At 38.1% G+C, this 25,752-nt stretch overlaps 2 protein-coding genes across 3 annotated transcripts in view; both read right to left on the reverse strand.

Moving 5' to 3' along the window:
- phtf1 (putative homeodomain transcription factor 1) overlaps positions 1-13,104 on the reverse strand; it is a 58,945-nt gene extending 45,841 nt beyond the window's left edge. For both annotated transcript variants that reach the window (XM_062038054.1, XM_062038053.1), the window contains exons 1-7: positions 12,753-13,104; positions 12,445-12,535; positions 12,258-12,314; positions 12,112-12,181; positions 11,876-12,034; positions 1,891-2,083; positions 1,685-1,805 (exon numbers count right to left, since the gene is read on the reverse strand). In XM_062038054.1, the coding sequence (XP_061894038.1) occupies positions 1,685-1,805; positions 1,891-2,083; positions 11,876-12,034; positions 12,112-12,181; positions 12,258-12,314; positions 12,445-12,474 (630 nt within the window). In that variant the 5' untranslated portion in view covers positions 12,475-12,535; positions 12,753-13,104. The remainder of the gene's footprint in view (positions 1-1,684; positions 1,806-1,890; positions 2,084-11,875; positions 12,035-12,111; positions 12,182-12,257; positions 12,315-12,444; positions 12,536-12,752) is intronic.
- A 410-nt stretch (positions 13,105-13,514) lies between these two features.
- LOC133643449 (olfactory receptor class A-like protein 1) lies at positions 13,515-14,757 on the reverse strand. Its single transcript, XM_062038041.1, has 2 exons — positions 14,653-14,757; positions 13,515-14,519 (listed from the first exon to the last, which is right to left on the reverse strand). The coding sequence occupies exon 2, from the start codon at positions 14,506-14,508 to the stop codon at positions 13,564-13,566; it is 945 nt and encodes a 314-aa protein (XP_061894025.1). The 5' UTR covers positions 14,509-14,519; positions 14,653-14,757; the 3' UTR covers positions 13,515-13,563.
- Positions 14,758-25,752: the final 10,995 nt, after the last annotated feature.

The following is a 25,752-nucleotide window of genomic DNA, read 5'->3' on the forward strand; positions in this document are numbered from 1 at the left end:
GTGTGTCTGTGTGTGTCTGTCTCTGTGTGTGTGTGTGTCTGTCTGTGTGTGTCTGTCTGTGTGTGTGTGTGTGTGTGTCTGTCTGTCTGTGTCTGTCTGTGTGTGTGTGTGTGTGTATCTGTCTGTGTGTGTGTGTGTGTGTCTGTCTGTGGCTGTGTGTGTGTGTGTGTGTGTGTATCTGTCTGTCTGTGTGTGTGTGTGTGTGTGTGTGTGTCTGTCTGTCTCTGTGTGTGTGTGTGTGTGTGTGTGTGTGTGTGTGTGTGTGTATCTGTCTCTGTGTCTGTGTGTGTGTGTGTGTGTGTGTGTGTGTGTATCTGTCTCTGTGTCTCTCTCTCTGTGTGTGTGTGTGTGTGTGTGTTTTCCACTGCAGGTATGTGACTCAGATCCTGGGTGGGGAGGCCTACGTCTCCTGCTCAGTGGTACTACCTGCCCTCTGCCACTTACACTGTGTAATGGAAACTTCTGATGAGGACCCTGCATACATGATTAGATTTAAGACCAAATTCAAAGACGACCTAGGCTCCCGCCAAGAACACACCAACAATGCATGGCTCAAGATTGCAACCGCACTGGACCCACGTTTTAAGGACTTGAAAAGTGTGCCCAAGGCAGACAGAGAGGAGGTGTGGACCAAACTTGGAGGCCTTCTGCGTGAATCACCTGGAAGACCTTCACACACTACTGAAGATGGGCCACCCAAGAAGAAAATGAACCTTCTTCTACAGCTGGGCTCAGATTCAGAATCAGATGAAGAGGTACAGCCTGACAGAGCCTTACACAGGTACAGAGCAGAGCCCACCATTGAAATGACGGACTGTCCCTTGCAGTGGTGGTCATCTCATGCAGGAGCCCATGACAAGCTGGCTCCGTTGGCTCGGAAATATCTAGCCACTCCTGCATCCTCAGTTCCCTGTGAAAGACTCTTCTCACTTGCCGGTCACATTGTGCAAAAGAAGCGGTCAGCTTTACTCTCAGAAAATGTGGACAAATTGGTTTGCCTCAGTAACTGGCTAAAGGATGAATAGAGAAGCGGGCCACATGTAATTGTGTAGGCCATGTTCTTTTGGTTTGATAAAAAAGAGAAATCTCTTTGTTTTTCCTTTGTTGAAGAGAAATGGCCAAGATGGCTAGTGTGTTACAGAAGGAGACACCATCCTATTTTGTTTTACTATTTCAGTTTCATTTAAATAAGAGACGCCATCCTATTTTGTTTTCCTATTTTGACGAGGAAATGTCATTGTAAAAAACAGGATGTTATTAAAATAAACATGCATACATATGTTAAATGCACATGTCTTCTGTCATTTATCTTTCAATTCCCACAAAAATATACAGTTAATGGCATATTTTGGACATAGTTCGAATGGTGATTAATCATGATTAATTAATTTTTAAGCTGTGATTAATCTGATTAAAAATTTTAATCATTTGACAGCCCTAATATATATGTATGTGGGCTCTGTACCGAGGATGTCGCTGTGGCTTGTGCAGCCCTTTGAGACACTTGTGATTTAGGGCTATATAAATAAACATTGATTGATTGATTGATTGATTGATATATATATATATATATATATATATATATATATATATATATATATATATATATATATATATATATATATATATATATATATATATATATATATATATATATACACACAATATTCTACAGGCTGCTGACCTTCATCTCGTCTTTTCTCTTCAATTGCTGGATTTTCTCAAACTGCGACAAGCATCGCTGCTCCGTGTCCTGGCTGTCATTCTTCTCATCAGATTTCTTCTGGCCTCTGCCCTTCCTAGGCCTGAGGGGACAGGAAAAGAGGTGGTGAGGATGCAGCACACAAACAACTATAAAGGGGTTTTATTTGCGACGTCGGAGTAACTCGCCTCCTCCTGCGGGCCGGACTGCTGCTGCAGCTGCTGCTATTGCTGGCGGCCGGACAAGCCGGTGGCCACCTGCTGCACTCGGTGGACACAATCTGGCAATGCACGGTGCCAAGCAGCAGCATTAGACACATGGGTCCAAAAACCTCACTGGCACTGGCACTGGGGACCTCCATGTAGAGCAACACTGCAGCCACTAGAGGGAGAAAAAACAATGATGGAGGTCTTCCTATGGCACTTCATTACTGTAAATACACTTAACAGGCTGTTATAAATATACAAACCCCGTTTCCATATGAGTTGGGAAATTGTGTTAGATGTAAAAATAAACGGAATACAATGATTTGCGAATCCTTTTCAATACATATTCAATTAAATGCACAAGAAAGACAAGATATTTGATGTTCAAACTCTTAAACTTTATTTTTTTTTTGCAAATAATAATTAACTTAGAATTTCATGGCTGCAACACGTGCCAAAGTAGTTGGGAAAGGGCATGTTCACCACTGTGTTACATGGCTTTTCCCTTTAACAACACTCAGTAAACGTTTGGGAACTGAGGAGACACATTTTTTAAGCTTCTCAGGTGGAATTTTTTCCCATTCTTGCTTGAGGTACAGCTTAAGTTGTTCAACAGTCCGGGGGTCTCCGTTGTGGTATTTTAGGCTTCATAATGCGCCACACATTTTCAATGGGAGACAGGTCTGGACTACAGGCAGGCCAGTCTAGTACCCGCACTCTTTTACTATGAAGCCACGTTGATGTAACACGTGGCTTGGCATTGTCTTGCTGAAATAAGCAGGGGCGTCCATGGTAACGTTGCTTGGATGGCAACATATGCTTCTCCAAAACCTGTATGTACCTTTCAGCATTAATGGCGCCTTCACAGATGTGTAAGTTACTCATGTCTTGGGCACTAATACACCCCCATACCATCACAGATGCTGGCTTTTCAACTTTGCGTCTATAACAATCCGGATGGTTCTTTTCCTCTTTGGTCCGGAGGACACGACGTCCAGTTTCCAAAAACAACTTGAAATGTGGACTCGTCAAGACCACAGAACACTTTTCCACTTTGTATCAGTCCATCTTAGATGAGCTCAGGCCCAGCGAAGCCGACGGCGTTTCTGGGTGTTGCACTCTTGCATAGGACTTGCACTTACAGATGTAGCGACCAACTGTAGTTACTGACAGTGGGTTTCTGAAGTGTTCCTGAGCCCATGCGGTGATATCCTTTACACACTGATGTCGCTTGTTGATGCAGTACAGCCTGAGGGATCGAATGACACGGGCTTAGCTGCTTACGTGCAGCGATTTCTCCAGATTCTCTGAACCCTTTGATGATATTAAGGACCGCAGATGGTGAAATCCCTAAATTCCCTGCAATAGCTGGTTGAGAAAAGTTTTTCTTAAACTGTTCAACAATTTGCTCACGCATTTGTTGACAAAGTGGTGAACCTCGCCCCATCCTTGTTTGTGAATGACTGAGCATTTCATGGAATCTACTTTTAAACCCAATCATGGCCAATTGTTCCCAATTTGCCTGTTCACCTGTGGGATGTTCCAAATAAGTGTTTGATGAGCATTCCTCAACTTCATCAGTATTTATTGCCACCTTTCCAAACTTCTTTGTCACGTGTTGATGGCATCAAATTCTAAAGTTAATAAATATTTGCAAATAAAAAAAATGTTTATCAGTTTGAACATCAAATATGTTGTCTTTGTAGCATATTCAACTGAATATGGGTTGAAAATGATTTGCAAATCATTGTATTCCGTTTATATTTACATCTAACACAATTTCCCAACTCATATGGAAACGGGGTTTGTAATAGCGTTCAATTTTGAGCACATTGTTTTGCTGTGGGAAAGCACACAGCTTCAACAACAATAAATATTTTGTTACTGCTATTTTCCAAAAATGTCTGTGTAATAAGCTTCAGTTTAACGACATATATATATTATTGTGTGTATATATATATATATATATATATATATATATATATATATATATATATATATATATATACACACACACATATGTATATATATATGTATACTGTATATATACATATAAATAAATAAATATATATATATATATATATATATATATATATATATATATATATATATATATATATATATATATATATATATATATATATATATATATATCTCCCGGCTGGCCTGGGAACGCCTCGGATCCCCCGGGAGGAGCTGGACGAAGTGGCTGGGGAGAGGGAAGTCTGGGCTTCCCTGCTTAAGCTGCTGCCCCCGCGACCCGACCTCGGATAAGCGGAAGAAGATGGATGGATGGATGGATATATATATATTATAAATATAAATATATAAACGTACATACACATATATACATACACATACATATATATACACAGTACCGGTATAGATACATACACATACACACACGTTTATATATATATATATACATATATATATATATATATATATATATATACATACAGTATATATATATATACAGTATATATATATATATATATATATATATACATACAGTATATATATATATATACAGTATATATATATATATATATATATATATATATATATATATATATATATATATATATATATATATATATATATATATATATATATCGTCCATATATACGTCCATCACCTCATAAATATATACATACATACATACATATATAATAAATGTCACCAAAGTAATTTGCTGCAAAAGTGAAAAGTAAGTAAGACAAGCTAAAATTAAGTTTTCATGATATATTCGGCACTGAAATGGTTTAATTTGTGACCCCAAACTTTTGAACGGTAAAAAAATATTTTTGGGATATCACACTTTATACACATTTGTAACCTTATTCATTTTAGGCCATGTCCACATGAACACGGATAGTCTCAAAAACGCATTTCTGGGGTTAAAATGATCTCCATCCAGTATCGTTTCAAAACGGTCTCTGTCTACATGCAGACGCATATACCAGCTGTCAGGCACATTGTGTCCAATCAGAAGCCTGGAAAAGCAGTAATAGCTGACTTGGTGGCATTACGCCTCTGGTGATATGTTACTTTTAATATACTAAACATACAATGACATCAGGGTTTTCCCCTTAATGTAATTGAATGTGGGGTTTTTTTTGTACTTGAAAACTAATTAAAGTAAAATAATATATTGTATCCCACAGAAGAGATCACACAAAGTCTGATGCTATTTTTAACTTATTTTACCAATCTTATGATAACAAACGGCACAATTCCAACAGGCTTTACCTCCCATAAAAACACTTTCGTATCCTTGAGTCTTCGCTTCCCCGCCGGACACACAACAACACTCCGCCAATCACCTTTCAGACACTAACATCAAATTCAAACCACACAAACATAAAACATCAACATTAACTGGTCGTTACAGTATGAATTGATAAATAAATAGCCTATTATTTGCGTACTATTGACAAGTGATGTAGCAAAAACTTGACTACCGGAAAAAAATATTTGATCACCAAAAACACGCTGTCAAAACCGGATGTAAAGAAAACACACGCCATTGTCTGGAGCGTTGTCAGCATGTCTGTGATGTGGATGTGATTTTTATATATATATATATATACAGTATATATATATATATATATATATATATATATATATATACACATTATATATATATATATATATATATATACACATTATATATATATATATATATATATATATATATATATATATATATATATATATATATATATATATATATATATATATATATATATATATATATATATATACACACACACACTACCGTTCAAAAGTTTGGGGTCACATTGAAATGTCCTTATTTTTGAAGGAAAAGCACTGTACTTTTCAATGAAGATAACTTTAAACTAGTCTCAACTTTAAAGAAATACACTCTATACATTGCTAATGTGGTAAATGACTATTCTAGATGCAAATGTCTGGTTTTTGGTGCAATATCTACATAGGTGTATAGAGGCCCATTTCCAGCAACTATCACTCCAGTGTTCTAATGGTACAATGTGTTTGCTCATTGGCTCAGAAGGCTAATTGATGATTAGAAAACCCTTGTGCAATCATGTTCACACATCTGAAAACAGTTTAGCTTGTTACAGAAGCTACAAAACTGACCTTCCTTTGAGCAGATTGAGTTTCTGGAGCATCACATTTGTAGGGTCAATTAAACGCTCAAAATGGCCAGAAAAAGAGAACTTTCATCTGAAACTCGACAGTCTATTCTTGTTCTTAGAAATGAAGGCTATTCCACAAAATTGTTTGGGTGACCCCAAACTTTTGAACGGTAGTGTATATATATATATATATATATATATATACCCACGGACAGCCAGCCATACACAAAATGTGCAAATATTAAGAAAAAGATGCTAGATTTATTGCTAGTTTTTTTTAAATGAAAATAAAAAGTCATTAAAAGTCTGTAAGCACTTGAAAAAATGTCAACAAAGTACATTGTAAAAATAGCAACAACAATTGATAATATGGTAAACCGATAAAGAAAATACATGTTAATACTAGTTAATAATAACACATTTGTTTTAAATGTACGGTATGTATACATTTTTTGAGCCATCCATTTAAATTATGCAAATTACACAGAGCCCTGGGAACATTATGAATCTTTTTTTAAGTGCCTGAACGTGCTGCCAAACTCTCGCGGAATAATAACGCATTTAATCATAAATATAGTTATATATAAAATGTGCAATGAAATGTGCATTGTCTTTAACATTATTACACACCAACAAGGAGCCGAGGACACATAAGGTTTTTTAGTTTTAGTCGCTCAGGCACCCGGCCACATCTACACAAATGGAACCAACACACGTAAGTAAATAACTTCACAGACTGCTGTTACATAAGGATTAAAATAATGAGATAATGTTGCAATTTTCTTACGACAAAAAGCAAAAATCCTGTTCCATCAGCTAGAAGACCAACAGGGATCTTATCCAAAACAGCTGACAGTGTCTTTCAAAGCCTGTTTTGACACATATTTTCATCTATGTAGAGTTAAAATAGCAGTATGTTTACATTTAAACATACAATTTGTGTGTTTAAAGCCAACATGGCTGTGTTGTTTACTATATATTTAACTGTGGCAATGACAGCCGTGACGTCAACAGATGAGTATAAGTCTCCGTTTGAGCCGTGGGGAGAGAGTTTCTACACATTGGCCAGTGTTGACAAAACTGCACGTTTTTAAAGGACAAAAGTATGCATTTGTGGGACAAGAGGCAAAAAGCGCGAGCACCCTTTAAGAAAAAAAGAGGAACATTTCTATCAGCACAAAGTGCAAACGCCGAAAGAAAATGTTGAAAATCAAGACTACATTTCCTGCAATTGGATGCATTTCTACAGTATGTTTTACTTTTAGATTTATTCTTATCTACCGAACTCTTTTGGCTGTCTTTTTGACGCTTCCTTGTCCCATTTAATGTACCACATACATTTTTTTAATAGATAATTTACTAGCATTGATTATCATTATAATGTAAAATTATATAACACACATGCAAAGAAGTCAGAAAATGTTTCCCATTTGGCAGCTCTATCCTGTAGCCACACCCCATTGGGTAATATACTTCCTGTGTTGTGTTACAATCCGTCGCGTCAAAAATATACCTTCTCACTAATAATGCTCTAGATCACTGGTTCTCAACCTTTTTTCAGTGATGTACCCCCTGTGAATTTTTTTTTAATTCAAATACCCCCTAATTAGAGCAAAGCATTTTTGGTTGAAAAAAAGAGATAAAGAAGTAAAATACAGCACTATGTCATCAGTTTCTGATTTATTAAATTGTATAACAGTGCAAAATATTGCTCATTCGTTGTGGTCTTTCTTGAACTATTTGGAAAAAAATATATAAAAATAACTAAAAACTTGTTGAAAAATAAACAAGTGATTCAATTATAAATACAGATTTCTACACATAGAAGTAATCATCAACTTAAAGTGCCCTCTTTGGGGATTGTAATAGAGATCCATCTGGATTCATGAACTTAATTCTAAACATTTCTTCACAAAAAAAGAAATCTTTAACATCAATATTTATGGAACATGTCCACAAAAAATCTAGCTGTCAACATTGTTGCATTTCTTTTCACAGTTCTTTTTGACAGACATTTAAAAAAAATCTCACGTACTCCTTGGCATACCTTCAAGTACCCCCAGGGGTACGCGTACCCTCATTTGAGAACCACTGCTCTAGATCAATGCTTCTCATATATTTTCTATTAGGCCCCCCCGCCCCCCAGGAAGAAGAAAATATTTCATGCCCCCCACTTTCCACTTCTCTCACCCATTGTTTTAACATGTGATGCCAGATATACAGCAGTGGCGATTGCTAAAGACTGCAAGGGAAGTTCAGCTTCCCCTAAAATATAAAAATGTGTTCCAATATGTTCTTTTGTGTTTGCATTTCATTGACTAAATGCGATTCAATGCGTGAAACTTTTGTTTAGAATCCGTTATTTTGGCAACAGTTAACGCAACTTTTTTCATTGTTGTGGTCGCGTTACAGTGCTGCAGCCAAACTAGATGTTCATTGGATAAATACTCAACTTTGTCCGGTCCCCACGGACGCTGAACCAATGATAAACAGTGATCGAAAGGGGGTCGCGTGCTTCCGCGTGATGATTGGATGACCTATCTGGGCTGAATTTTTTTTTGTTTTCCGGCAAAATGAGCAAATCAGTAATCTTAAAATATAAAACACTGCCAAAGCATTTTTCAATTTTCATTCCGTTGTTCCTGTTGATAAGGAGATATTTATCATTTTTAAGTGAAGTTTTCTCTGTAAAATCTAGCATGTTTCTATCTTGTATCTGTTATTGGAGACTGTACTCATGTTGACAAATAGCTTCCCCTTCTTGAAAGACCAGCAGCAGCCACTGGTATACAGCCTGTGTGACTTTGTACAATATTAACAATAATAAAAATACAGCAATATCATATAAGAAAATTATGTTAATACTAATTACTAATAACGCAGACTTGTTTTAAAGGCATGTAATATTTTTTAGCAATAAAATATGTATATTTATATGCATAATCAACAATTTTGCAAATTATATGACGCCACAATTGACCACGGCCCCGAGCCACGCCCCCACCACTACATGTAGATTTTCAAGCTGAGGGAAACCCTGAAACCCTGTCTATATTTCACTAATGAGAGTATTTGGCGAGTTCCGTTTTGTCCTAGAAATTTCGGCGGTCTTTGAACACACAGTAGTTGTGTGGACTGTGAAGCAACAGTTTGTTTACATGTATAACTTTCTCCAACGCTGCCACAGAAAGACGTGTTTTTTGTGCCACTCCTTTGTCTCATTTTGTCCACCACATGTTATACTGTGCGTGAATGCACAAAGGTGAGCTATGTTGAAGTTATTGACTTGTTGGAGTGCAAATCAGGTATATTTGGTCGGTGCATGACTGCAAGCTAATCGATGCTAACATGCTATCATTATGTCTCGTTTGTAGGTATAGTTGAGCTCATTTAATTTCCTTTACATATGTCCTCTGTGTATTTAATTTATATTTGCATGTCTCATAACTAGTGGTGGGGGAAATAATTTTTTGATTTTTATATGCATCGCAATTCGGACACGGACAATTTCATAATCGATCAGTAAATGTCAATAATCAATAATCGATTTATTTATTTTTAAATAATATAATGAAGTCAGTTATAAAATTTGGCTGACTGCAACGAGCCACCTCACAGAGAGATCCGACAAGCTCCTTTATTATCAGGCACTTATGTTCCAGTTTTGCATACATTTCCATTATTTTAATAAATGTGATGGGAATTAATTTAACTGTTTCTTATTACAAATGCACTGTTTATAAAAGCTGCTAGTGATTAACGCTTATTTAGTCAAACAAAAAGAAATGTAAAACTGCATCAATACACATTAATTAAAGATGCATCAATAATCGATTTTTAATCGAATCGTAGCTCCTGAATCATAATCGAATCGTGAGGTGCTCAATGATTCCCTAACCTGACTCTCGCCAGATCCTTGTAGTTTGCTGAGCTCCACACAAGGATCTGGGACTTCTCAATGGGAGATGTATTTCAGAAGGTGTTGCCTTGTAAAAAAATAATTGTATGTGTTTAGATATACCACTTGTCCGTTATCTTGAATGACGGGCTACTTCAACCACTCACATTGAAATCAACCCGCTGGGAAATCCAAAACAGAACAGCCGACATATTGGATAACGACAGCGCGAAAAGTTAGAGGACTTTTACTGAAACAACACAGCAATGTCAGTAGACGATCTATGTCGTTTGTTCAAAGAAAATATGCAGACTCAATGTCAGCACACGACTCCTCGCTGTGTGCCGCTATTGTTGTTTGAATCAAACAGTCGCTTCGGCGCTACGTCACATCTAGGAAATCCCTCCCGGTGATCCTGATTGGTTCCTTATTTTTTATTATCTTGAAGGAGTTTGCAATGCCCTCGAGCCCAGATCCTTGTGTGGAGCTCAGCGAACTACAAGGATCTGGCGAGACTCAGGTTAATGATTCCCACCTCTCTGTGTGTAATATTGGCTGCATTTCTGATAGTTGTTTGTTTGCCATGTTGTTCCAGACCACAGCAAACGTTACCCAGCTTTCAACGATTGTAATAAATCCATTACAAGAAAACTGCCTTTTTACCATTCTACGCCAGTGATTTCCAGAAGTTATCTCAACCGCTGAGAAGCCTCTGTTTTACTAATGTTTTTAAATATTGTAAAAATGTGTAAAATAAATAATACATTTCAACATTTCCGTCAACGAAGATTTGCGTCAGCTTGCGACACATTTTGATAGTAGGCTAATATAACTAAATATAGACACTTACATCATGTGTTGTCTTCATTATAACACTTATATAAGACTTTTAAAGTAATTTTGATAGTAGGCTAATATAGCTAATATAGGCACTTACATCATGTGTTGTCGTCATTATAACGCTTATATAAGACTTTTAAAGTAATTCTGATAGTAGGCTAAAATAGCTAATAAACACACTTACATCATATTTTGCCTTCATTATAACACTTATATAAGACTTTTAATGTAATTTTGATAGTAGGCTAATATAGCTAATATAGACACTTACATCATGTGTTGCCTTCATTATAACACTTATATAAGGCTTTTAATTCTTTGCAGCTCCAGACATATTTGTTTTTTGTATTTTTGGTCCTATAAGGCTCCTTCAACATTTTGGCTTGCTGACCCCCGATCGAGTGATATGCTGAAGAATCACTTAATTAAAGTTGTGTTTTGTTTTCCTATATTCAAACACAGTGTTACAGTTCATAATTTGTGTAATGTTGCTGTGACCAAAAATATTAAATATACTTGTTTAAAAAGACCTCTGCCTTGTTTTAAATTTAATAATTAGGCCTTGTATTTTAATGTTGATAATTATGGTGGAAGTTGGAGAGCCTAACTTTTTCTGAGGTGGTACTTGTTGAAAAAAGGTTGCGAACCACTGATCTAGAACTACAACTCATTTGGAACTGACAATGTTTGAATTGTAATTATCCAAATAAAAAGGGACAAGCGGTAGAAAATGGACGGATGGATGGAGGATTAGAAGCCAAGTAGAAAGCCGCCAAAGTATTGGCTTGGAGAGCGAACAGAGAAGACAACAAGTAAGCTAACTATATAATGCTATCTAGCTCACTTGTTTGGGTGCCCCATCCTGCAAATCAGTGTGGCGTTGAGGCAAGAGGAACAGTGAGTATCTGCGGCTAAGGCAAATTTAGTTTCAATCGTATTTTAATAAAATATTTCATTAACAAAACACGGAAGTTATATTTTGACGCAAAAATTAACGTTTTAAAAACGCGTACTTCCGTGTTTTCTCGGGCATTTAAACCTGCCTGATCAACTATCTGTGTTCCTGTGGACATGGCCTTAGTGATTCCTACAGGAGGCGGCTAACCTTGCATGAAGTAGAGCACCAAAATACACAAAGAGATGGACTTGGAGGTGACCTGGATCCACCACGGGAAGAAGAACGGGAACAGCAGCACTCGGACGAGACCCTTGCGCGTCAATGCCGCCCATGGAAACGCCGGCTTGGCTTTGCTGAACGTGGACCCTGCAAGGAGAGCAATTCGGCTTCAAATATAACAATTTATCCCCTTGTTGGTCACACGATGCACAGGAAATGCTCACCTCTTACTAAGTCGACATCAATGAGGTCTGGTTTGATGTGACCAGTCTTCCGGGGTTTGCTGTTGAGACCCTACATGAGAGACGAAGGTTACTCGGATACAGAAAGACAAAAACATTCACTCTTTGCACACTTGATGTTGTCTTACATTTAAATCTGTCTGCGCCAACGACTTCTCCCATACTTGTTGATCGTAGGCTCCGATCTGTGGCGGTAACAACATTTTACTTCATATAAATTACTAATTATTGACACATTTTTCTAATGAATGTGTACTACCCTGGGCCTTAAATAGCCACTCCAAACATGCACCTGCTCATGTGACCATACTGTACCTTCTCTTGATACCAGGATATTCTGGTCATTGTGTTTGGTGCTCGAACCACTGATCCAGAGTCAGCTCATTTCACAGAGAACACAGGGAAGCTGGGGGCAGAAACAACAACACTAAACCAAACAATTGGATGAACTCATTCAACTTGACAAAAAAAAAAAGAGAATCACTTTTTGTAAGCCATATTTAAAACCAATGTCTGAGAGGCTATTTTGTTGTAAAGTTATAGCAAAGTGCTAGAAAATGACTATGCAACAAGTAACCGGAAGACATTTACCTATTAACTAGCAGGCCAATAGTCAAACTTACCTGATATAAGTTGCAAATCTGCCACATTTCGGGAGATGCTAGGTATTTATACCACCGTTGTTTTTTAATGGTTAAAGTCATACATTCGCTGCCATTCCAGTGCTCTAACAATGTCTTTTCGCGCTTCACCTTCAACTTCGTCGACGTGAAAAATGACCAAATTAGGTAAAAGTCCTACACATGTAACAAAATAAGCATAATTGTGTAAATTTTAGGCATTCCACGGCGAAGTTGACTTTTTACGATACACTAAATCTTCCGCTCTCCTTTTCCGGGTTTGTTCAACTGTCGGTATTTAGTTAGCCCTGGTTTGTAACTGTCAGGCAGATTAGTCGCTGACCAACCAACACATGACCGAGAGCCACGGTTGATACACGGTGGTAAAGAACAACTATGACCTTATCTAACTATTTATACTACATTTCTGTGTAGTAGTTTATTTTTCTAAACACACTTGGCAAGCCTGGAGAGATTGATCGCCCGACAGACAAAACTGAGGACATTATAAATATTATGCATAATAAAGCGTTAAGCTAATATATTGACCAATCAGACAGAAGTATGATACAACATGAATGTGCCTATCTCTCTCCTATTTATGAAAATTATCACAAGTTTTGATTTAACTTTGACATTTATATTGTCAACCTTATGGATGATATCATAGGATATTAGAGTTGCATTGACTCAACCTCCAAATAGGCCAGACTTTGTGGATTTGTGTTTATTATGCATATCATTATAACTATGACGTGTAAGGGATACGTGGCAAAAGTTGATAAGTGGTAAAAGTCTGTCAAGAAAAAGAAAGTCATTTATCATATGTTTCCTGAGTGTCCATTGACTCTGGTCGGTCTTGCTCGGCCGCACACAGAACTTTGGCCTTGACCTTTTTGTTTGAAGAGATGATGAAGTACGGGCTGAGGAAAGCATAGCAGGAGGAGAAGAACACTCTCATGTCAGCCACGACCGGGGACACCTTGGCCTCGGTCAGCATGTAGATCCAGACTACGTTATCGATCCCAAAGAAAAAGACGTACAGGACCACCAGGGTAACCACCGTCTTTGCTGCTCGAGTCTCGGCCCCGCCGCCTTGGGAGCGATGGATTGCTCTCACCTGCCGGCTGTGGCGGTGGAGCAGCAGCAGGATGTAACCGCTGGAAGCCACCATCAGGGCCACGAAGGCAAAATCCCTCCCGGAGACAGCGACCCCGTTGACGACGTAGGACAGGTTGTCCCTGAAGTCCACATGACAGAAGCCCAGGTTGAGCGTGTAGGCGGGTACAGTGCCATTGCGTGGAGCCATGGAGAAGAAAGGGGCTGCGATGCATATGGCCATGTTGAGTAACCAGAGTCCGGCAAAGGTGGGGAGGACCAGGGAAGGAAGAGCGGGCTTCAGTCTTGACAAGCCTGGCCCAGCGGGGGCAACGGTCACTGCCTGGAACACACTGAGCATGCAGGTGAGGCACACGGACAACGCCCGGCTGATGCGGTAGGTGTAAATGACCACCTTGCAGCTCGCGTCATTGAGCAGGTTAGTGAGGCCGAACACCGTCATGGTCTGGGGGACGCCGCGGGTCAGCAGGAGCACGAGGTTGGCAAAGGCTAGGTGGCACAGGATCATGTCCACAGGAAGCAGCTTGGGCTCGGTGAGGATGATGTGGGCGTAGGCCAGCAGGACCACAGTGTTCCCCAAGATGCCCATACCTGTCTGCAAGAGGAAGGAGACGCCTTTGACGGTCACACACAGGTCCATGCCACCGACACCTGGAGCGACACAGAAGCTGTTAGAAACACTCTCCACATGGCAGGTTCAAACCAACAACAAGTGATTAGTCCAACATCTAATGAAGCTAAAACCAACGGAGAACCTCCTGTAAGTCACCAAAGCTAATCTCACCTGAGGAAGCGGATGGCACGCTGCTTGTGTCGTTAATAAACTCTTCAATAGTCCACCTAACGGCATTTATAGCCTCCCATCTCCTTGGAGACCATTGCGCTGGCTCTATCTAGAAATTCATTCAACAAATTAAAAATAGGAAATTAATTAGTTAAAACGTCTCAGAGGGCACGGCAAAGGTGGCTCAGGGATTATTGATCATATTATTGTTTTTTACACCAGTTATATTCCAAGTGCAGTGTGTTGTTGTTTTTCGGACACCTTGCTTGATACGAAAAAAATCTAAGGACAAAAAACATTTATTGAGGCTGAAGAACCCTGGAAAGTAAAAATAATAAAACATGTAAAACAGTAAGGACCATGAGTATAGGAATAAAGGGTAAAGTACAAGTAAAACATATGAAGATAAAAAATATACATACAGTAAATATATAACAAATAAAAATAACTAAATAAAATCTTGCATAACTAATAAGATAATAAATAAAGTACGAATGACTTCAATAAGATTATTAAAAATGAGGTAAAAGCCAAATCAAAAAGGTGTGTCTTAAGCCTGCTCTTAAAAAAAGATGTGTTTTCTTATTCAATGGATTTTGAATTGTTCAATCAATCAATCAATCAATCAATGTTTATTTATATAGCCCTAAATCACAAAAGTCTCAAAGGGCTGCACAAGCAACAACGACAGAGCCCACACAAGGGACGTCGATGTGAATGACTATGAGAAACCTTGGGGAGGATCGCATATGTGGGTAACCCCCCCTCTAAGTACAGTCCCTAGTGGATCCAACATAACAGTGAGAGTCCAGTCCATAGTGGGGCCAGCAGGAGACCATCCCGAGCGGAGACAGGTCAGTAGCGCAGAGACGTCCCCAACTGATGCACAGGCAAGCGGTCCAACCCGGGTCCCAACTCTGGACAGCCAGCACCTCATCCATGGTCACCGGAACCGGAATAACCCAGCGAGGGGGCAAAGGAGAAAATAAAACGGCAGATCAACTGGTCTAAAAAAAGGGGGGTCTATTTAAAGGCTATAGTATACAAATGAGTTTGCACAAACATTTTAATTTGTGTAGTCAAAATGCCTAAGAAAGATGCCAGAGAAATTTTATAATCATAAGAAAAATTAGTAGCCCCTGCAACACGATTGGCCATGTTTTTACACCAATCCTGCTCAAATTTGCTACACGTGTTTGTCATGTACAGCAGGGGTTTGCAACCTTTTAGACCTCGGAGCCCAATTTTTCCACTACAAAAGGGCCCGGCCCATTTAATTAGTTATCCTACTCTTAATGTTAATTGTATTCAATAATTATATCTAACCTACTTACAGTTTAACGAGATAAACCTTGTCAAATGACATTAAAGCATGTGGTAATCACAAAGATTATTATCAAGCTTTAGGTCAGGCAAATTACAAAAATAAATACTGATCAAATATACTAAAAAGATGAATTCCATCAGTTAAGTGAGAGAAGGACTGAATCCTCAATCAAACTGACAAAAAAAAAAAAGATTTGTGAAAAAAAAAATCAAACTGTCAATTTCATGTATGTGCTAAAATAGATACATTTAAAAACAAATCTATATAAATACTAATGATATGTCTCTTAAATAATCTGTTAATAAAATTAAAGTGCAAATAAAAATACAGCTTCACCACACTCCAGAAATCTTCTGTCTGAGATTGTCACTACTGCCACAAGTGGTGGGAAAGTGTATTACAACTGAGTACCGCTGCGCTGAGAAACATATTTTTTGGTAGCCCTCCAAGGAGCGTTCGCGGGACAACAATGGGCACAACACAGATGTACAGTACCAAATGTCATGGAAATTCAGCGAGACACTCAAAAGTTATGATTGTAGTTTTTGTTGCGTCAATCTGACTTAGGGCAGAAAAATGTAAGGTATGGTAAAAAAAAACAAAAAAAACAGCAGCTCATTTTAATACTTGGCAAACTCATAAAACCCGTACGTTTGACACCCCTGGTTTAGATGAAGAGTTAATCATCGTTTCTTCCTACTCCTTTTCGAACATGTTGAAAAGAAACTGGAAATTGTGATGTATCATGTTGTATGCTTGCATGTTCGAAATAAACTCAAACTCAAACTCAAACTCAAAAAAGGTGGCCGCAAACAAGCAATTTTTTGTGTCTTTCTCGTAATAACCGGGTATAAGTTGGGTGTCAAAGTTGACCAACTTTTTGTTTTTATATCCACAACCTTCTAGGTGAGAGGCATGCTTTATTGATTTGATTTTATTTGTATTTATTTATTTCTTTATTTTTTTTGTCCTGTCCAGCTTCTCAGGCAAATCATATAGTTGATGTAAATGCCCATATCGGCTGTTCAGATTTACTTTACAAAAGAGAAGTGTAGGATACTTCTCTTGTTGCCTTATTTGTTTTTGACTTTATTAAATGTATTTATATTATTATTTGATGCAGCCGGGCCGGAGCAGGAGGGGATAGAAAGAGAAAAAAAGGAAGACAGAGGGGGAAATTGTGGGGACAAGAGGGGAATTAGACAGAGAGACAATAACAACAACAGCAAACACAACAATAACAACAACAACAACAACAATAGAGCAACATCAGCAAATACAATATGTACAAATATGATGGTAAAAGTGATAGCAAAGAAACAGTTAGCGAAATAAATAATAATACAGAAATGACAATGAGCATTATTACACTACAAATGGAGCATTACAAATACCAATAGAAATAGCGCTATTGATAATGAACAATACCAATAATTTACCTCTATTATCAACAATACAGTTGTTCAAATGCAACAATACATATACGTAAAGATAACTAGAGATACAAAAGAATGCAGAAAAATGGAGCGGAAGAAAGAGAAGCAACCTATATTAACCTTGTAGATTGTTATAGTAACAATAGGTTAAGCTTTGTCAGTGTGCCATGTGTTACCCAGTTTCCCCTAAGGCAACAACATTAATATATGTTTGATGAAACGTGATTATGTGCATGAGTGTATGTATGTATATGTACAGTATGTGTATATGTATTTTTGTACAGTGAATGTATATGTACAGAAAGTGTATATGTATGTTTGTACAGTGAATGTATATGTACAGCATGTGTATATGTACGTTTGTACCATGAATGTATATGTACAGTATGTGTATATGTATATGTGTATATGTATGTTTGTACAGTGAATGTATATGTACAGTATGTGTATATGTATGTTTGTACCGTGAATGTGCGTGTGGATGTACGAACTTTGAGTATGTAGGTATGTACTGTATTTGTGTATGTATGTGGGAGCGTAGGTACCTATGTATGTACGTTTGTATGTATGTATGTATGTATGTATGTATGTATGTATGTATGTATGTATGAATAACGGTGTGTTGTGAGTATATGTGTATTTCAGTGGCGTGCCGTCACTAGAGGCAGGGGAGGCGGGGCCTCACCTGCCATCATGGAAAGAAAAAAAAAGTAAAAAGAAAAAAAAAAAAAGTAAATTGTTATATGTATCCAGTGATTATACTAAAGTTATTTTCCATTTAACTTCACCAGTTTTAGATTATTTTTGTTTTTATTTTTCACATTTGCCATTCAAATACTGAGAAGAGACGGTGCGGTGATCAGCAGCCAGTTGAGGCACTTGTGCCTCACCATGGATTGCGACTCGGCTAACTGTTGGCCTGCTGTGCAGTGAGACCGTATTGCTATATGAATTATATTATACATTTCCATAGTTTAGTTAGCTGAGGTATATAATGTACAGTGTATTTTGTCAACAACTGTATGTGTGTAACTTATTTTTAGTGCTGAGCGATCATAAATCTGCTGCGGAGACACACTGTGTGAGGCTCGTATCATAACCCCGCCTCCTGGTGCTAAGCACCTCCGCCGCAGAATGCACCGCCCAACGGGAGCACCGCGGCCACACCAACCAAAGCCCACACCCAAACCCTCCACGTGCAAGACCAAATCCACCCAAAAAAAAGTCACTTAACAAGAAGCCAAAAAGTGCAAAAACAACAATGCTCGCGCTGCAGGAGCCGTGAACGACCGCAGGGACACAACATTAGGTACACCTGCACTGCAGGTTCATATGTTTTTAAATTTGACTGTGATGATGCAGTGTGCCTCACCAGACATTAACCTCACTGCACGCCACTGGTGTATTTGTATGTACAATATATTTGACTCCCAGTGTGTGTGGGAGCCAGCGTAAGGCCCCAGCCACCCAGAGAGCCCAACCCACAAACAGCAGGTGTGGCACCCAGGGAACCAGGGAACCAGGGACCACCGGCCCCACGCAGCCAGGCCGGCCAGCAACAGGTACCCCAGAGCCAGGCCCACTGTGCCGCCCGGAAGAGCCAGCAGCAGGCCCCAGACAGACGCACCCGGCAGAGGACAGGGCACGAGAGAAGCAGGGGACAGCCAGACCTCAAGCCAGCGAGAGACCACACCCCACACGTGCAGAAAGGCGGGATGCCCCGCCCGGGGGGCCCAGAGACTCCCCGCAACCGGACGGGAAGACAGCCCCCGCCCCACCATCAACCGGGCCCCCACAAGCCAACCCCCCACCCCGGAGAGCACGGCGCGGCCCGCCCCAGGCCACCCCACCCAAGTCGGCCGCCGCAGGACCGCCCAGCACGGGGCCACAGGAACCACCCACTCCACCCGCAGGGACCCCAACGATGGAGATGGAACAACCAGCAACCGCCCTGTCGAGTTACCCCCCTGAGGGAGGGGAAAAAAGAAAAGAAAAGAAAAAAAAGCAGCTCCTTTTAATACTTGGCAAACTCATCACACGGGCCGTATAAAACCTGTACGTTTGACACCCCTAGTTTATATGAAGAATTAATCATTTTAAAAAAGGTGGCCGCAAACAAGCAATTTTTTGTGTCTTTCTTGTAATAACCGGGTATAAGTTGGGTGTCAAAGTTGACCAACTTTTTGTTTTTATGTCGACAACCTTCTACTATCCAGGTGACAGGCATGATTTATAATGTAGAATTAACTTTTGCCAACTCAGAGGCCATGCAGCAGCTCAATATGTCAATATAGCAGCATAAGATAGTTAGCTTTCTATGATCAATACGCCGCTAAAAATAGTTTGTCTGTGTTAGCGCTCATAATAACAATATAACTAATGTAAATGGCATCAGAGGGTTGGTCTGGATAAGAAGTGATTTAACGAACAGGAAACAATACATGAAGCTAGGCGAACACACATCGCTAAATATATCCTGTGGTGTACCTCAGAGATAAATTCTAGGACCAAAATTATTCAATCTCTATATAAATGACATTTGTAAAGTTACAAAAGATTTAAAGTTAGTATTATTTGCAGACAATACTACAGCATTTTGTTCAGGAGAGAACACACAGAGGCTAATACAAATAATCACAGAAGAAATGAACAAATTAAAAAGATGGTTTGACAAAAACAGACTATCTTTGAATCTCAGTAAAAGTAAAATAATGCTATTTGGTAACAGTAGAAGAGAAAGTCAAACACAAATACAAATAGACGTAATAGAAATTGAAAGAGTAAATGAAACCAAATTTCTAGGTATAATGATTGATGATAAATTGAAGTGGAAATCTCATATAAAAATATACAACAGGCCCTGCGATGAGGTGGCGACTTGTCCAGGGTGTACCCCGCCTTCCGCCCGAATGCAGCTGAGATAGGCTCCAGCGCCCCCCGCGACCCCGAAGGGAATAAGCGGTAGAAAATGGATGGATGGATGGGACATGTACAACATAAAGTAGCAAGAAACACGTCAATAATGAATAAAGCAAAACATGATCTGATGTGGCGACTTGTCCAGGGTGCACCCCGCCTTCCGCCCGAATGCAGCTGAGATAGGCTCCAGCACCCCCCGCGACCCCGAAAGGGACAAGCGGTAGAAAATGGATGGATGGATGTTCTACACCAAAAATCCCTTCATACTCTACTGCTAGTGTTACCATATCTGAGTTATTGTGCAGAAATATGGGGCAATAACTACAAAAGTACACTTCAATCATTAACAGTGTTACAAAAAAGATCAGTTAGAATAATACATAATGTTGGATATAGAGAACATACAAACCCCTTATTTATTGAATCAAAAATACTGAAATTCCACGACATAGTGAATTTGCAAACAGCTAAAAGTATACACAAAGCAAACTATAACCTGCTGCCCAAGAATGTACAACAATTCTTCTCAAAAAAAGAGGAGAAATATAATTTTAGAGAAAAATGTAATTTAAAACATTTGTATGTACGTACAACACTTAAGACCTTCAGTATATCAGTATGTGGAATTACATGATGGAATGGATTAAGCAAAGCAATCAAACAATGTACTAATATGATCCACTTCAAGAAACTCTTCAAACGTAAAGTGGTTACGGTACAAAGTACAAAGAAGAAGAACCATGATAAACATTCTGAATTTATTTCATCCATCCATTCATTTTCAAAATAATCTCACTCATCTCACTATATGAAATGTAACTTACTTCACCGAGTATTATTTATTTATTTATTTTTATTGTGATTACTTATGGATTATATTGTGAATAAATTGAGAACAGGAAGTGAACAAACGTTTTAGCAACTGTTATGTAAAATAAAAGGGGTAGGATTAAATAAGCTCTGCTTCTTCCTACTCCTTTTCGAACATGTTGAAAAGAGAAACTGGAAATTGTGATGTATCATGTTGTATGCTTGCATGTTCGAAATAAACTCAAACTCAAACTCTAACAGTACATGACTATGTGTGTACGAATATCTTGCACTCATTCTTCTTGACACACAAACGTGTGTGTCGATCTTCTAATAAGTTCTAATGACATTTCTTACAAGACTTACGTTAAAACATGAGTATTGTTGTTGTTGTTGAATCAGCCATCGGGAGGCTTCCACGTGCTCGGATTTTGTGGTTTTTTTTCTTTCCCCCGGTACGTCCCAGGAGCACATTTAGTAACACCGAGCAGCAAGACAATTAACACAATGACTAAACATGTTTCTACTAATGAGGGCATAGGGACAGTCTGTTATTAACCATTTAAATCTCACTTTGTGTAACAAACCTAAAATAACGCACAATTGAATCAAAATAGTAGTATATGTGTATGTGTGTACAGTATATGTGATTAATGTTCACATATATGACACATTTTAAAAGTAATTATGAGGTTATTGCACATTTTCTATGCTGCTATTATTTTTTTAAAGAAGTGTATTTTCTCATGGGATGGGCTTATTTGCCTTATTGTGTGTGTGTGTGTGTGTGTGTGTGTGTGTGCGTGCGTGTGTGGGTGCGTGTGTGTGTGTGTGTGTGTGTGTGTGTGTGTGTGTGTGTTACCTGTTAAATGGCAGGTTCGAGCATGTCCTTCACGGTTGACTTTCGTAAACCAACACAATAGAGTTTTTAAAACATTGACTCTTACTGAGTCCATAAAAAAACGTATTGTCTATTTAGCTGTCAAATCATTTACCCAACTTGTTTATTTCAATTAGTTTGCACTTTTACAATGTGGTGAAATGTGTCCCCATCTTTTTGCCGACCTGTTCATTTCTACGTCCTACATGTTACCATGGCAATAAACACCAGATTTCAAGGTGTAAAAGTCACATTATGAAAGGCCAAAGAGAGAAGGCAATTAAAAATAAATAATGGGGTTTACGAATAACTTGTTCAATGGCTGATGTGATTTGCTATTTTCATCTAAAGGTTGTGAGTGTAAATTTGAATCATCTAATTGAAATAAGACTAATGATTGAATTTGTTCCAAAAAAAAAAGCAAAAGGTGTTCCAGAAGTTGAAGAAATGGTAATACATGAGTTGATGAATTTGTTTCATGAATTAATTTTACTGTGAGATCAATGGGTGGGAAGGTTGATTGACAGCTATATTATATTTTTCGGATTATAAAACGCACCGGGATACAAGCCACACACTAAATTTTGAGAATAAATAAATATTTGTCCATACAGTAGCCGCCAGAGGTGGGTAGAGTAGCCAGAAATTGTAGTAAGAGTACTGTTACTTTAGAGATTTATTACTCAAGTAAAAGTAAGGAGTAGTCACCCAAATATTTACTTGAGTAAAAGTAAAAAGTATGTTGTGAAAAAACTACTCAAGTACTGAGTAACTGATGAGTAACATACACACACATATTATATATATATATATATATATATATATATATATATATATATATATATATATATATATATATATATATATATATATATATATATATATATATATATACATATATATTAGGGGTGTGGGGAAAAAACCGATTCAAATTCGAATCGCGATTCTCACGTTGTGCGATTCAGAATCGATTCTCATTTTTAAAAAATCGATTTAAAAAAAAAAAATTATTATTTATAAAAACAATTTATTTCATTTTATTATTTTTTTTAAATTAATCAGTCCAACACAAAAATACACAGCAATACCATAACAATGCAATCCAATTCCAAAACCAAACCCGACCCAGCAACACTCAGAACTGCAATAAACAGAGCAATTGAGAGGAGACACAAACACGACACAGAACAAACCAAAAGTAGTGAAACAAAAATGAATATTATCAACAACAGTATCAATATTAGTTACAATTTCAACATAGCAGTGATTAAAAATCCCTCATTGACATTATCATTAGACTGTTAGTTTATGAGATGCGATGCAAGTGTAAGCCACTGTGACACAATTGTTAATTTTTCGTAATTTTTTTTTTGTATTAATGTTTGTACTGATAATATCAATGAGGGATTTTTAATCACTGCTATGTTGAAATTGTTACTAATATTGATACTGTTGTTGATAATATTCATTTTTGTCTCACTACTTTTGGTTTATTCCGTGTCATGTTTGTGTGTCCTCAATTGCTCTCAATTGCTCTGTTTATTGCTATTCTGAATGTGGCTGGGTCGGGTTTGGTTTTGAAATTGTATTGCATTATTATGGTATTGTTGTGTATTGTTTCTATAAAAAAAAAAAAAAAAAAAAAAAAAAAAGAAAATCGTTTTTGAATGGAGAATCGTGTTGAATTGAAATCGTGACCCAAGAATCGATTTTGAATCGAATCGTGGGACACCCAAAGATTCACAGCCCTAATATATATATATATATATATATATATATATATATATATATATATATATATATATATATATATATATATATATATATATATATATATATATATATATATATATATATATATATATATATATATATATATATATATATATATATATATATATATATATATATATATATATATATATATATATATATATAATATATTGTACCATATGTCCCGACAAGAAATTTGCGTTCAAAGAACTCCGGCTTATTAGTGATTCCCAGAGCCAAAAAAAAGTCTGCGGGCTATAGAGTGTTTTCTATTCGGGCTCCAGTACTCTGGAATGCCCTCCCGGTAACAGTTAGAGATGCTACCTCAGTAGAAGCATTTAAGTCCCATCTTAAAACTCATTTGTATAATCTAGCCTTTAAATAGACCCCCCCTTTTTTAGACCAGTTGATCTGCCGTTTCTTTTCTTCTCTCCTCTTCTCCCCTGTCCCTTGCAAGGGGGAGTTGCATAGGTCCGGTGGCCATGGATGAAGTGCTGGCTGTCCAGAGCCGGGACCCCGGGTGGACCACTAGCCTGTGCATCGGTTGGGGACATCTCTGCGCTGCTGACCCGTCTCCGCTCGGGATGGTTTCCTGTTGGCCCCGCTGTGGACTGGACTCCCGCTGATGTGTTGGATCCACTGTGGACTGGACTTTCACAATGTTATGTCAGACCCACTCGACATCCGTTGCTTTCGGTCTCCCCTAGAGGGGGGGGGGGTTACCCACATATGCGGTCCTCTCCAAGGTTTCTCATAGTCATTCACCGACGTCCCACTGGGGTGAGTTTTTCCTTGCCCGTATGTGGGCTCTGTACCGAGGATGTCGTTGTGGCTTGTACAGCCCTTTGAGACACTTGTGATTTAGGGCTATATAAATAAACATATATATATATATATATATATATATATATATATATATATATATATATATATATATATATATATATATATATATATATATATATATATACATATATATATATATATGTATATATATATATATATATATATATATATATATATATATATATATATATATATATATATATATATATATATATATATATATATATATATATATATACATAAAACACTGCACAGACTCTGTTACTGTGGATAAGCGCGTCCGAGTCTATTCCAACACAAAGCCATGGATGACGAGAGAGGTGCAGAGGCTGCTGAGGGAGAGGGACACCGCGTTCAGATCTGGCGACGGGGAGCTCTACAGCACTGCCAGAGCCAGCCTGAAGCGTGGTATCAGGGAGGCTAAGGAGGACTACAAAACAAAGATTGAGGACTGCTTCCAAAGCAACGACTCCAGGAGGGTATGGCAGGGGGTCCAGCACATGACCAACTACAGGCCCAGCAACCTCCCGGCCGGCAGGGGAGACCCCCGGCTGGCAGAGGAGCTGAACTCCTTCTACGCCCGCTTTGAGGTAACACCATCGGAAGCAGTCACACTTCACTCAGTAGCAACACCTCACCCAACAGCCACACCTCAATCAGCAGTCACACCTCACTCGGCAGACCACAGCACCCTCCCCCTTTAGTGACGGAACACGAGGTCAGACGCACACTGAAAGCCGTGAACCCGAGGAAGGCTGCGGGACCGGACGGCGTCTCCGGACGGGTGCTGAGAGACTGCGCTGATCAGCTGTCTGGTGTCCTCGCCGACATCTTCAACCGGTCCCTGTCCCAGGCCACCGTCCCATCCTGCCTGAAAACCTCCACCATCATACCCCAAAAAGAAAAACACTGTCAGCTGTCTGAACGACATATATATATATATATATATATATATATATATATATATATATATATATATATATATATATATATATATATATATATATATATATATATATATATATACATACATATATATATATACATACATATATATATATATATATATATATATATATATATATATATATATATATATATATATATAT

Source organism: Entelurus aequoreus, linkage group LG26 (genome assembly GCF_033978785.1).
Source record: "Entelurus aequoreus isolate RoL-2023_Sb linkage group LG26, RoL_Eaeq_v1.1, whole genome shotgun sequence".
Classification (NCBI taxonomy): Eukaryota; Metazoa; Chordata; class Actinopteri; order Syngnathiformes; family Syngnathidae; genus Entelurus; species Entelurus aequoreus.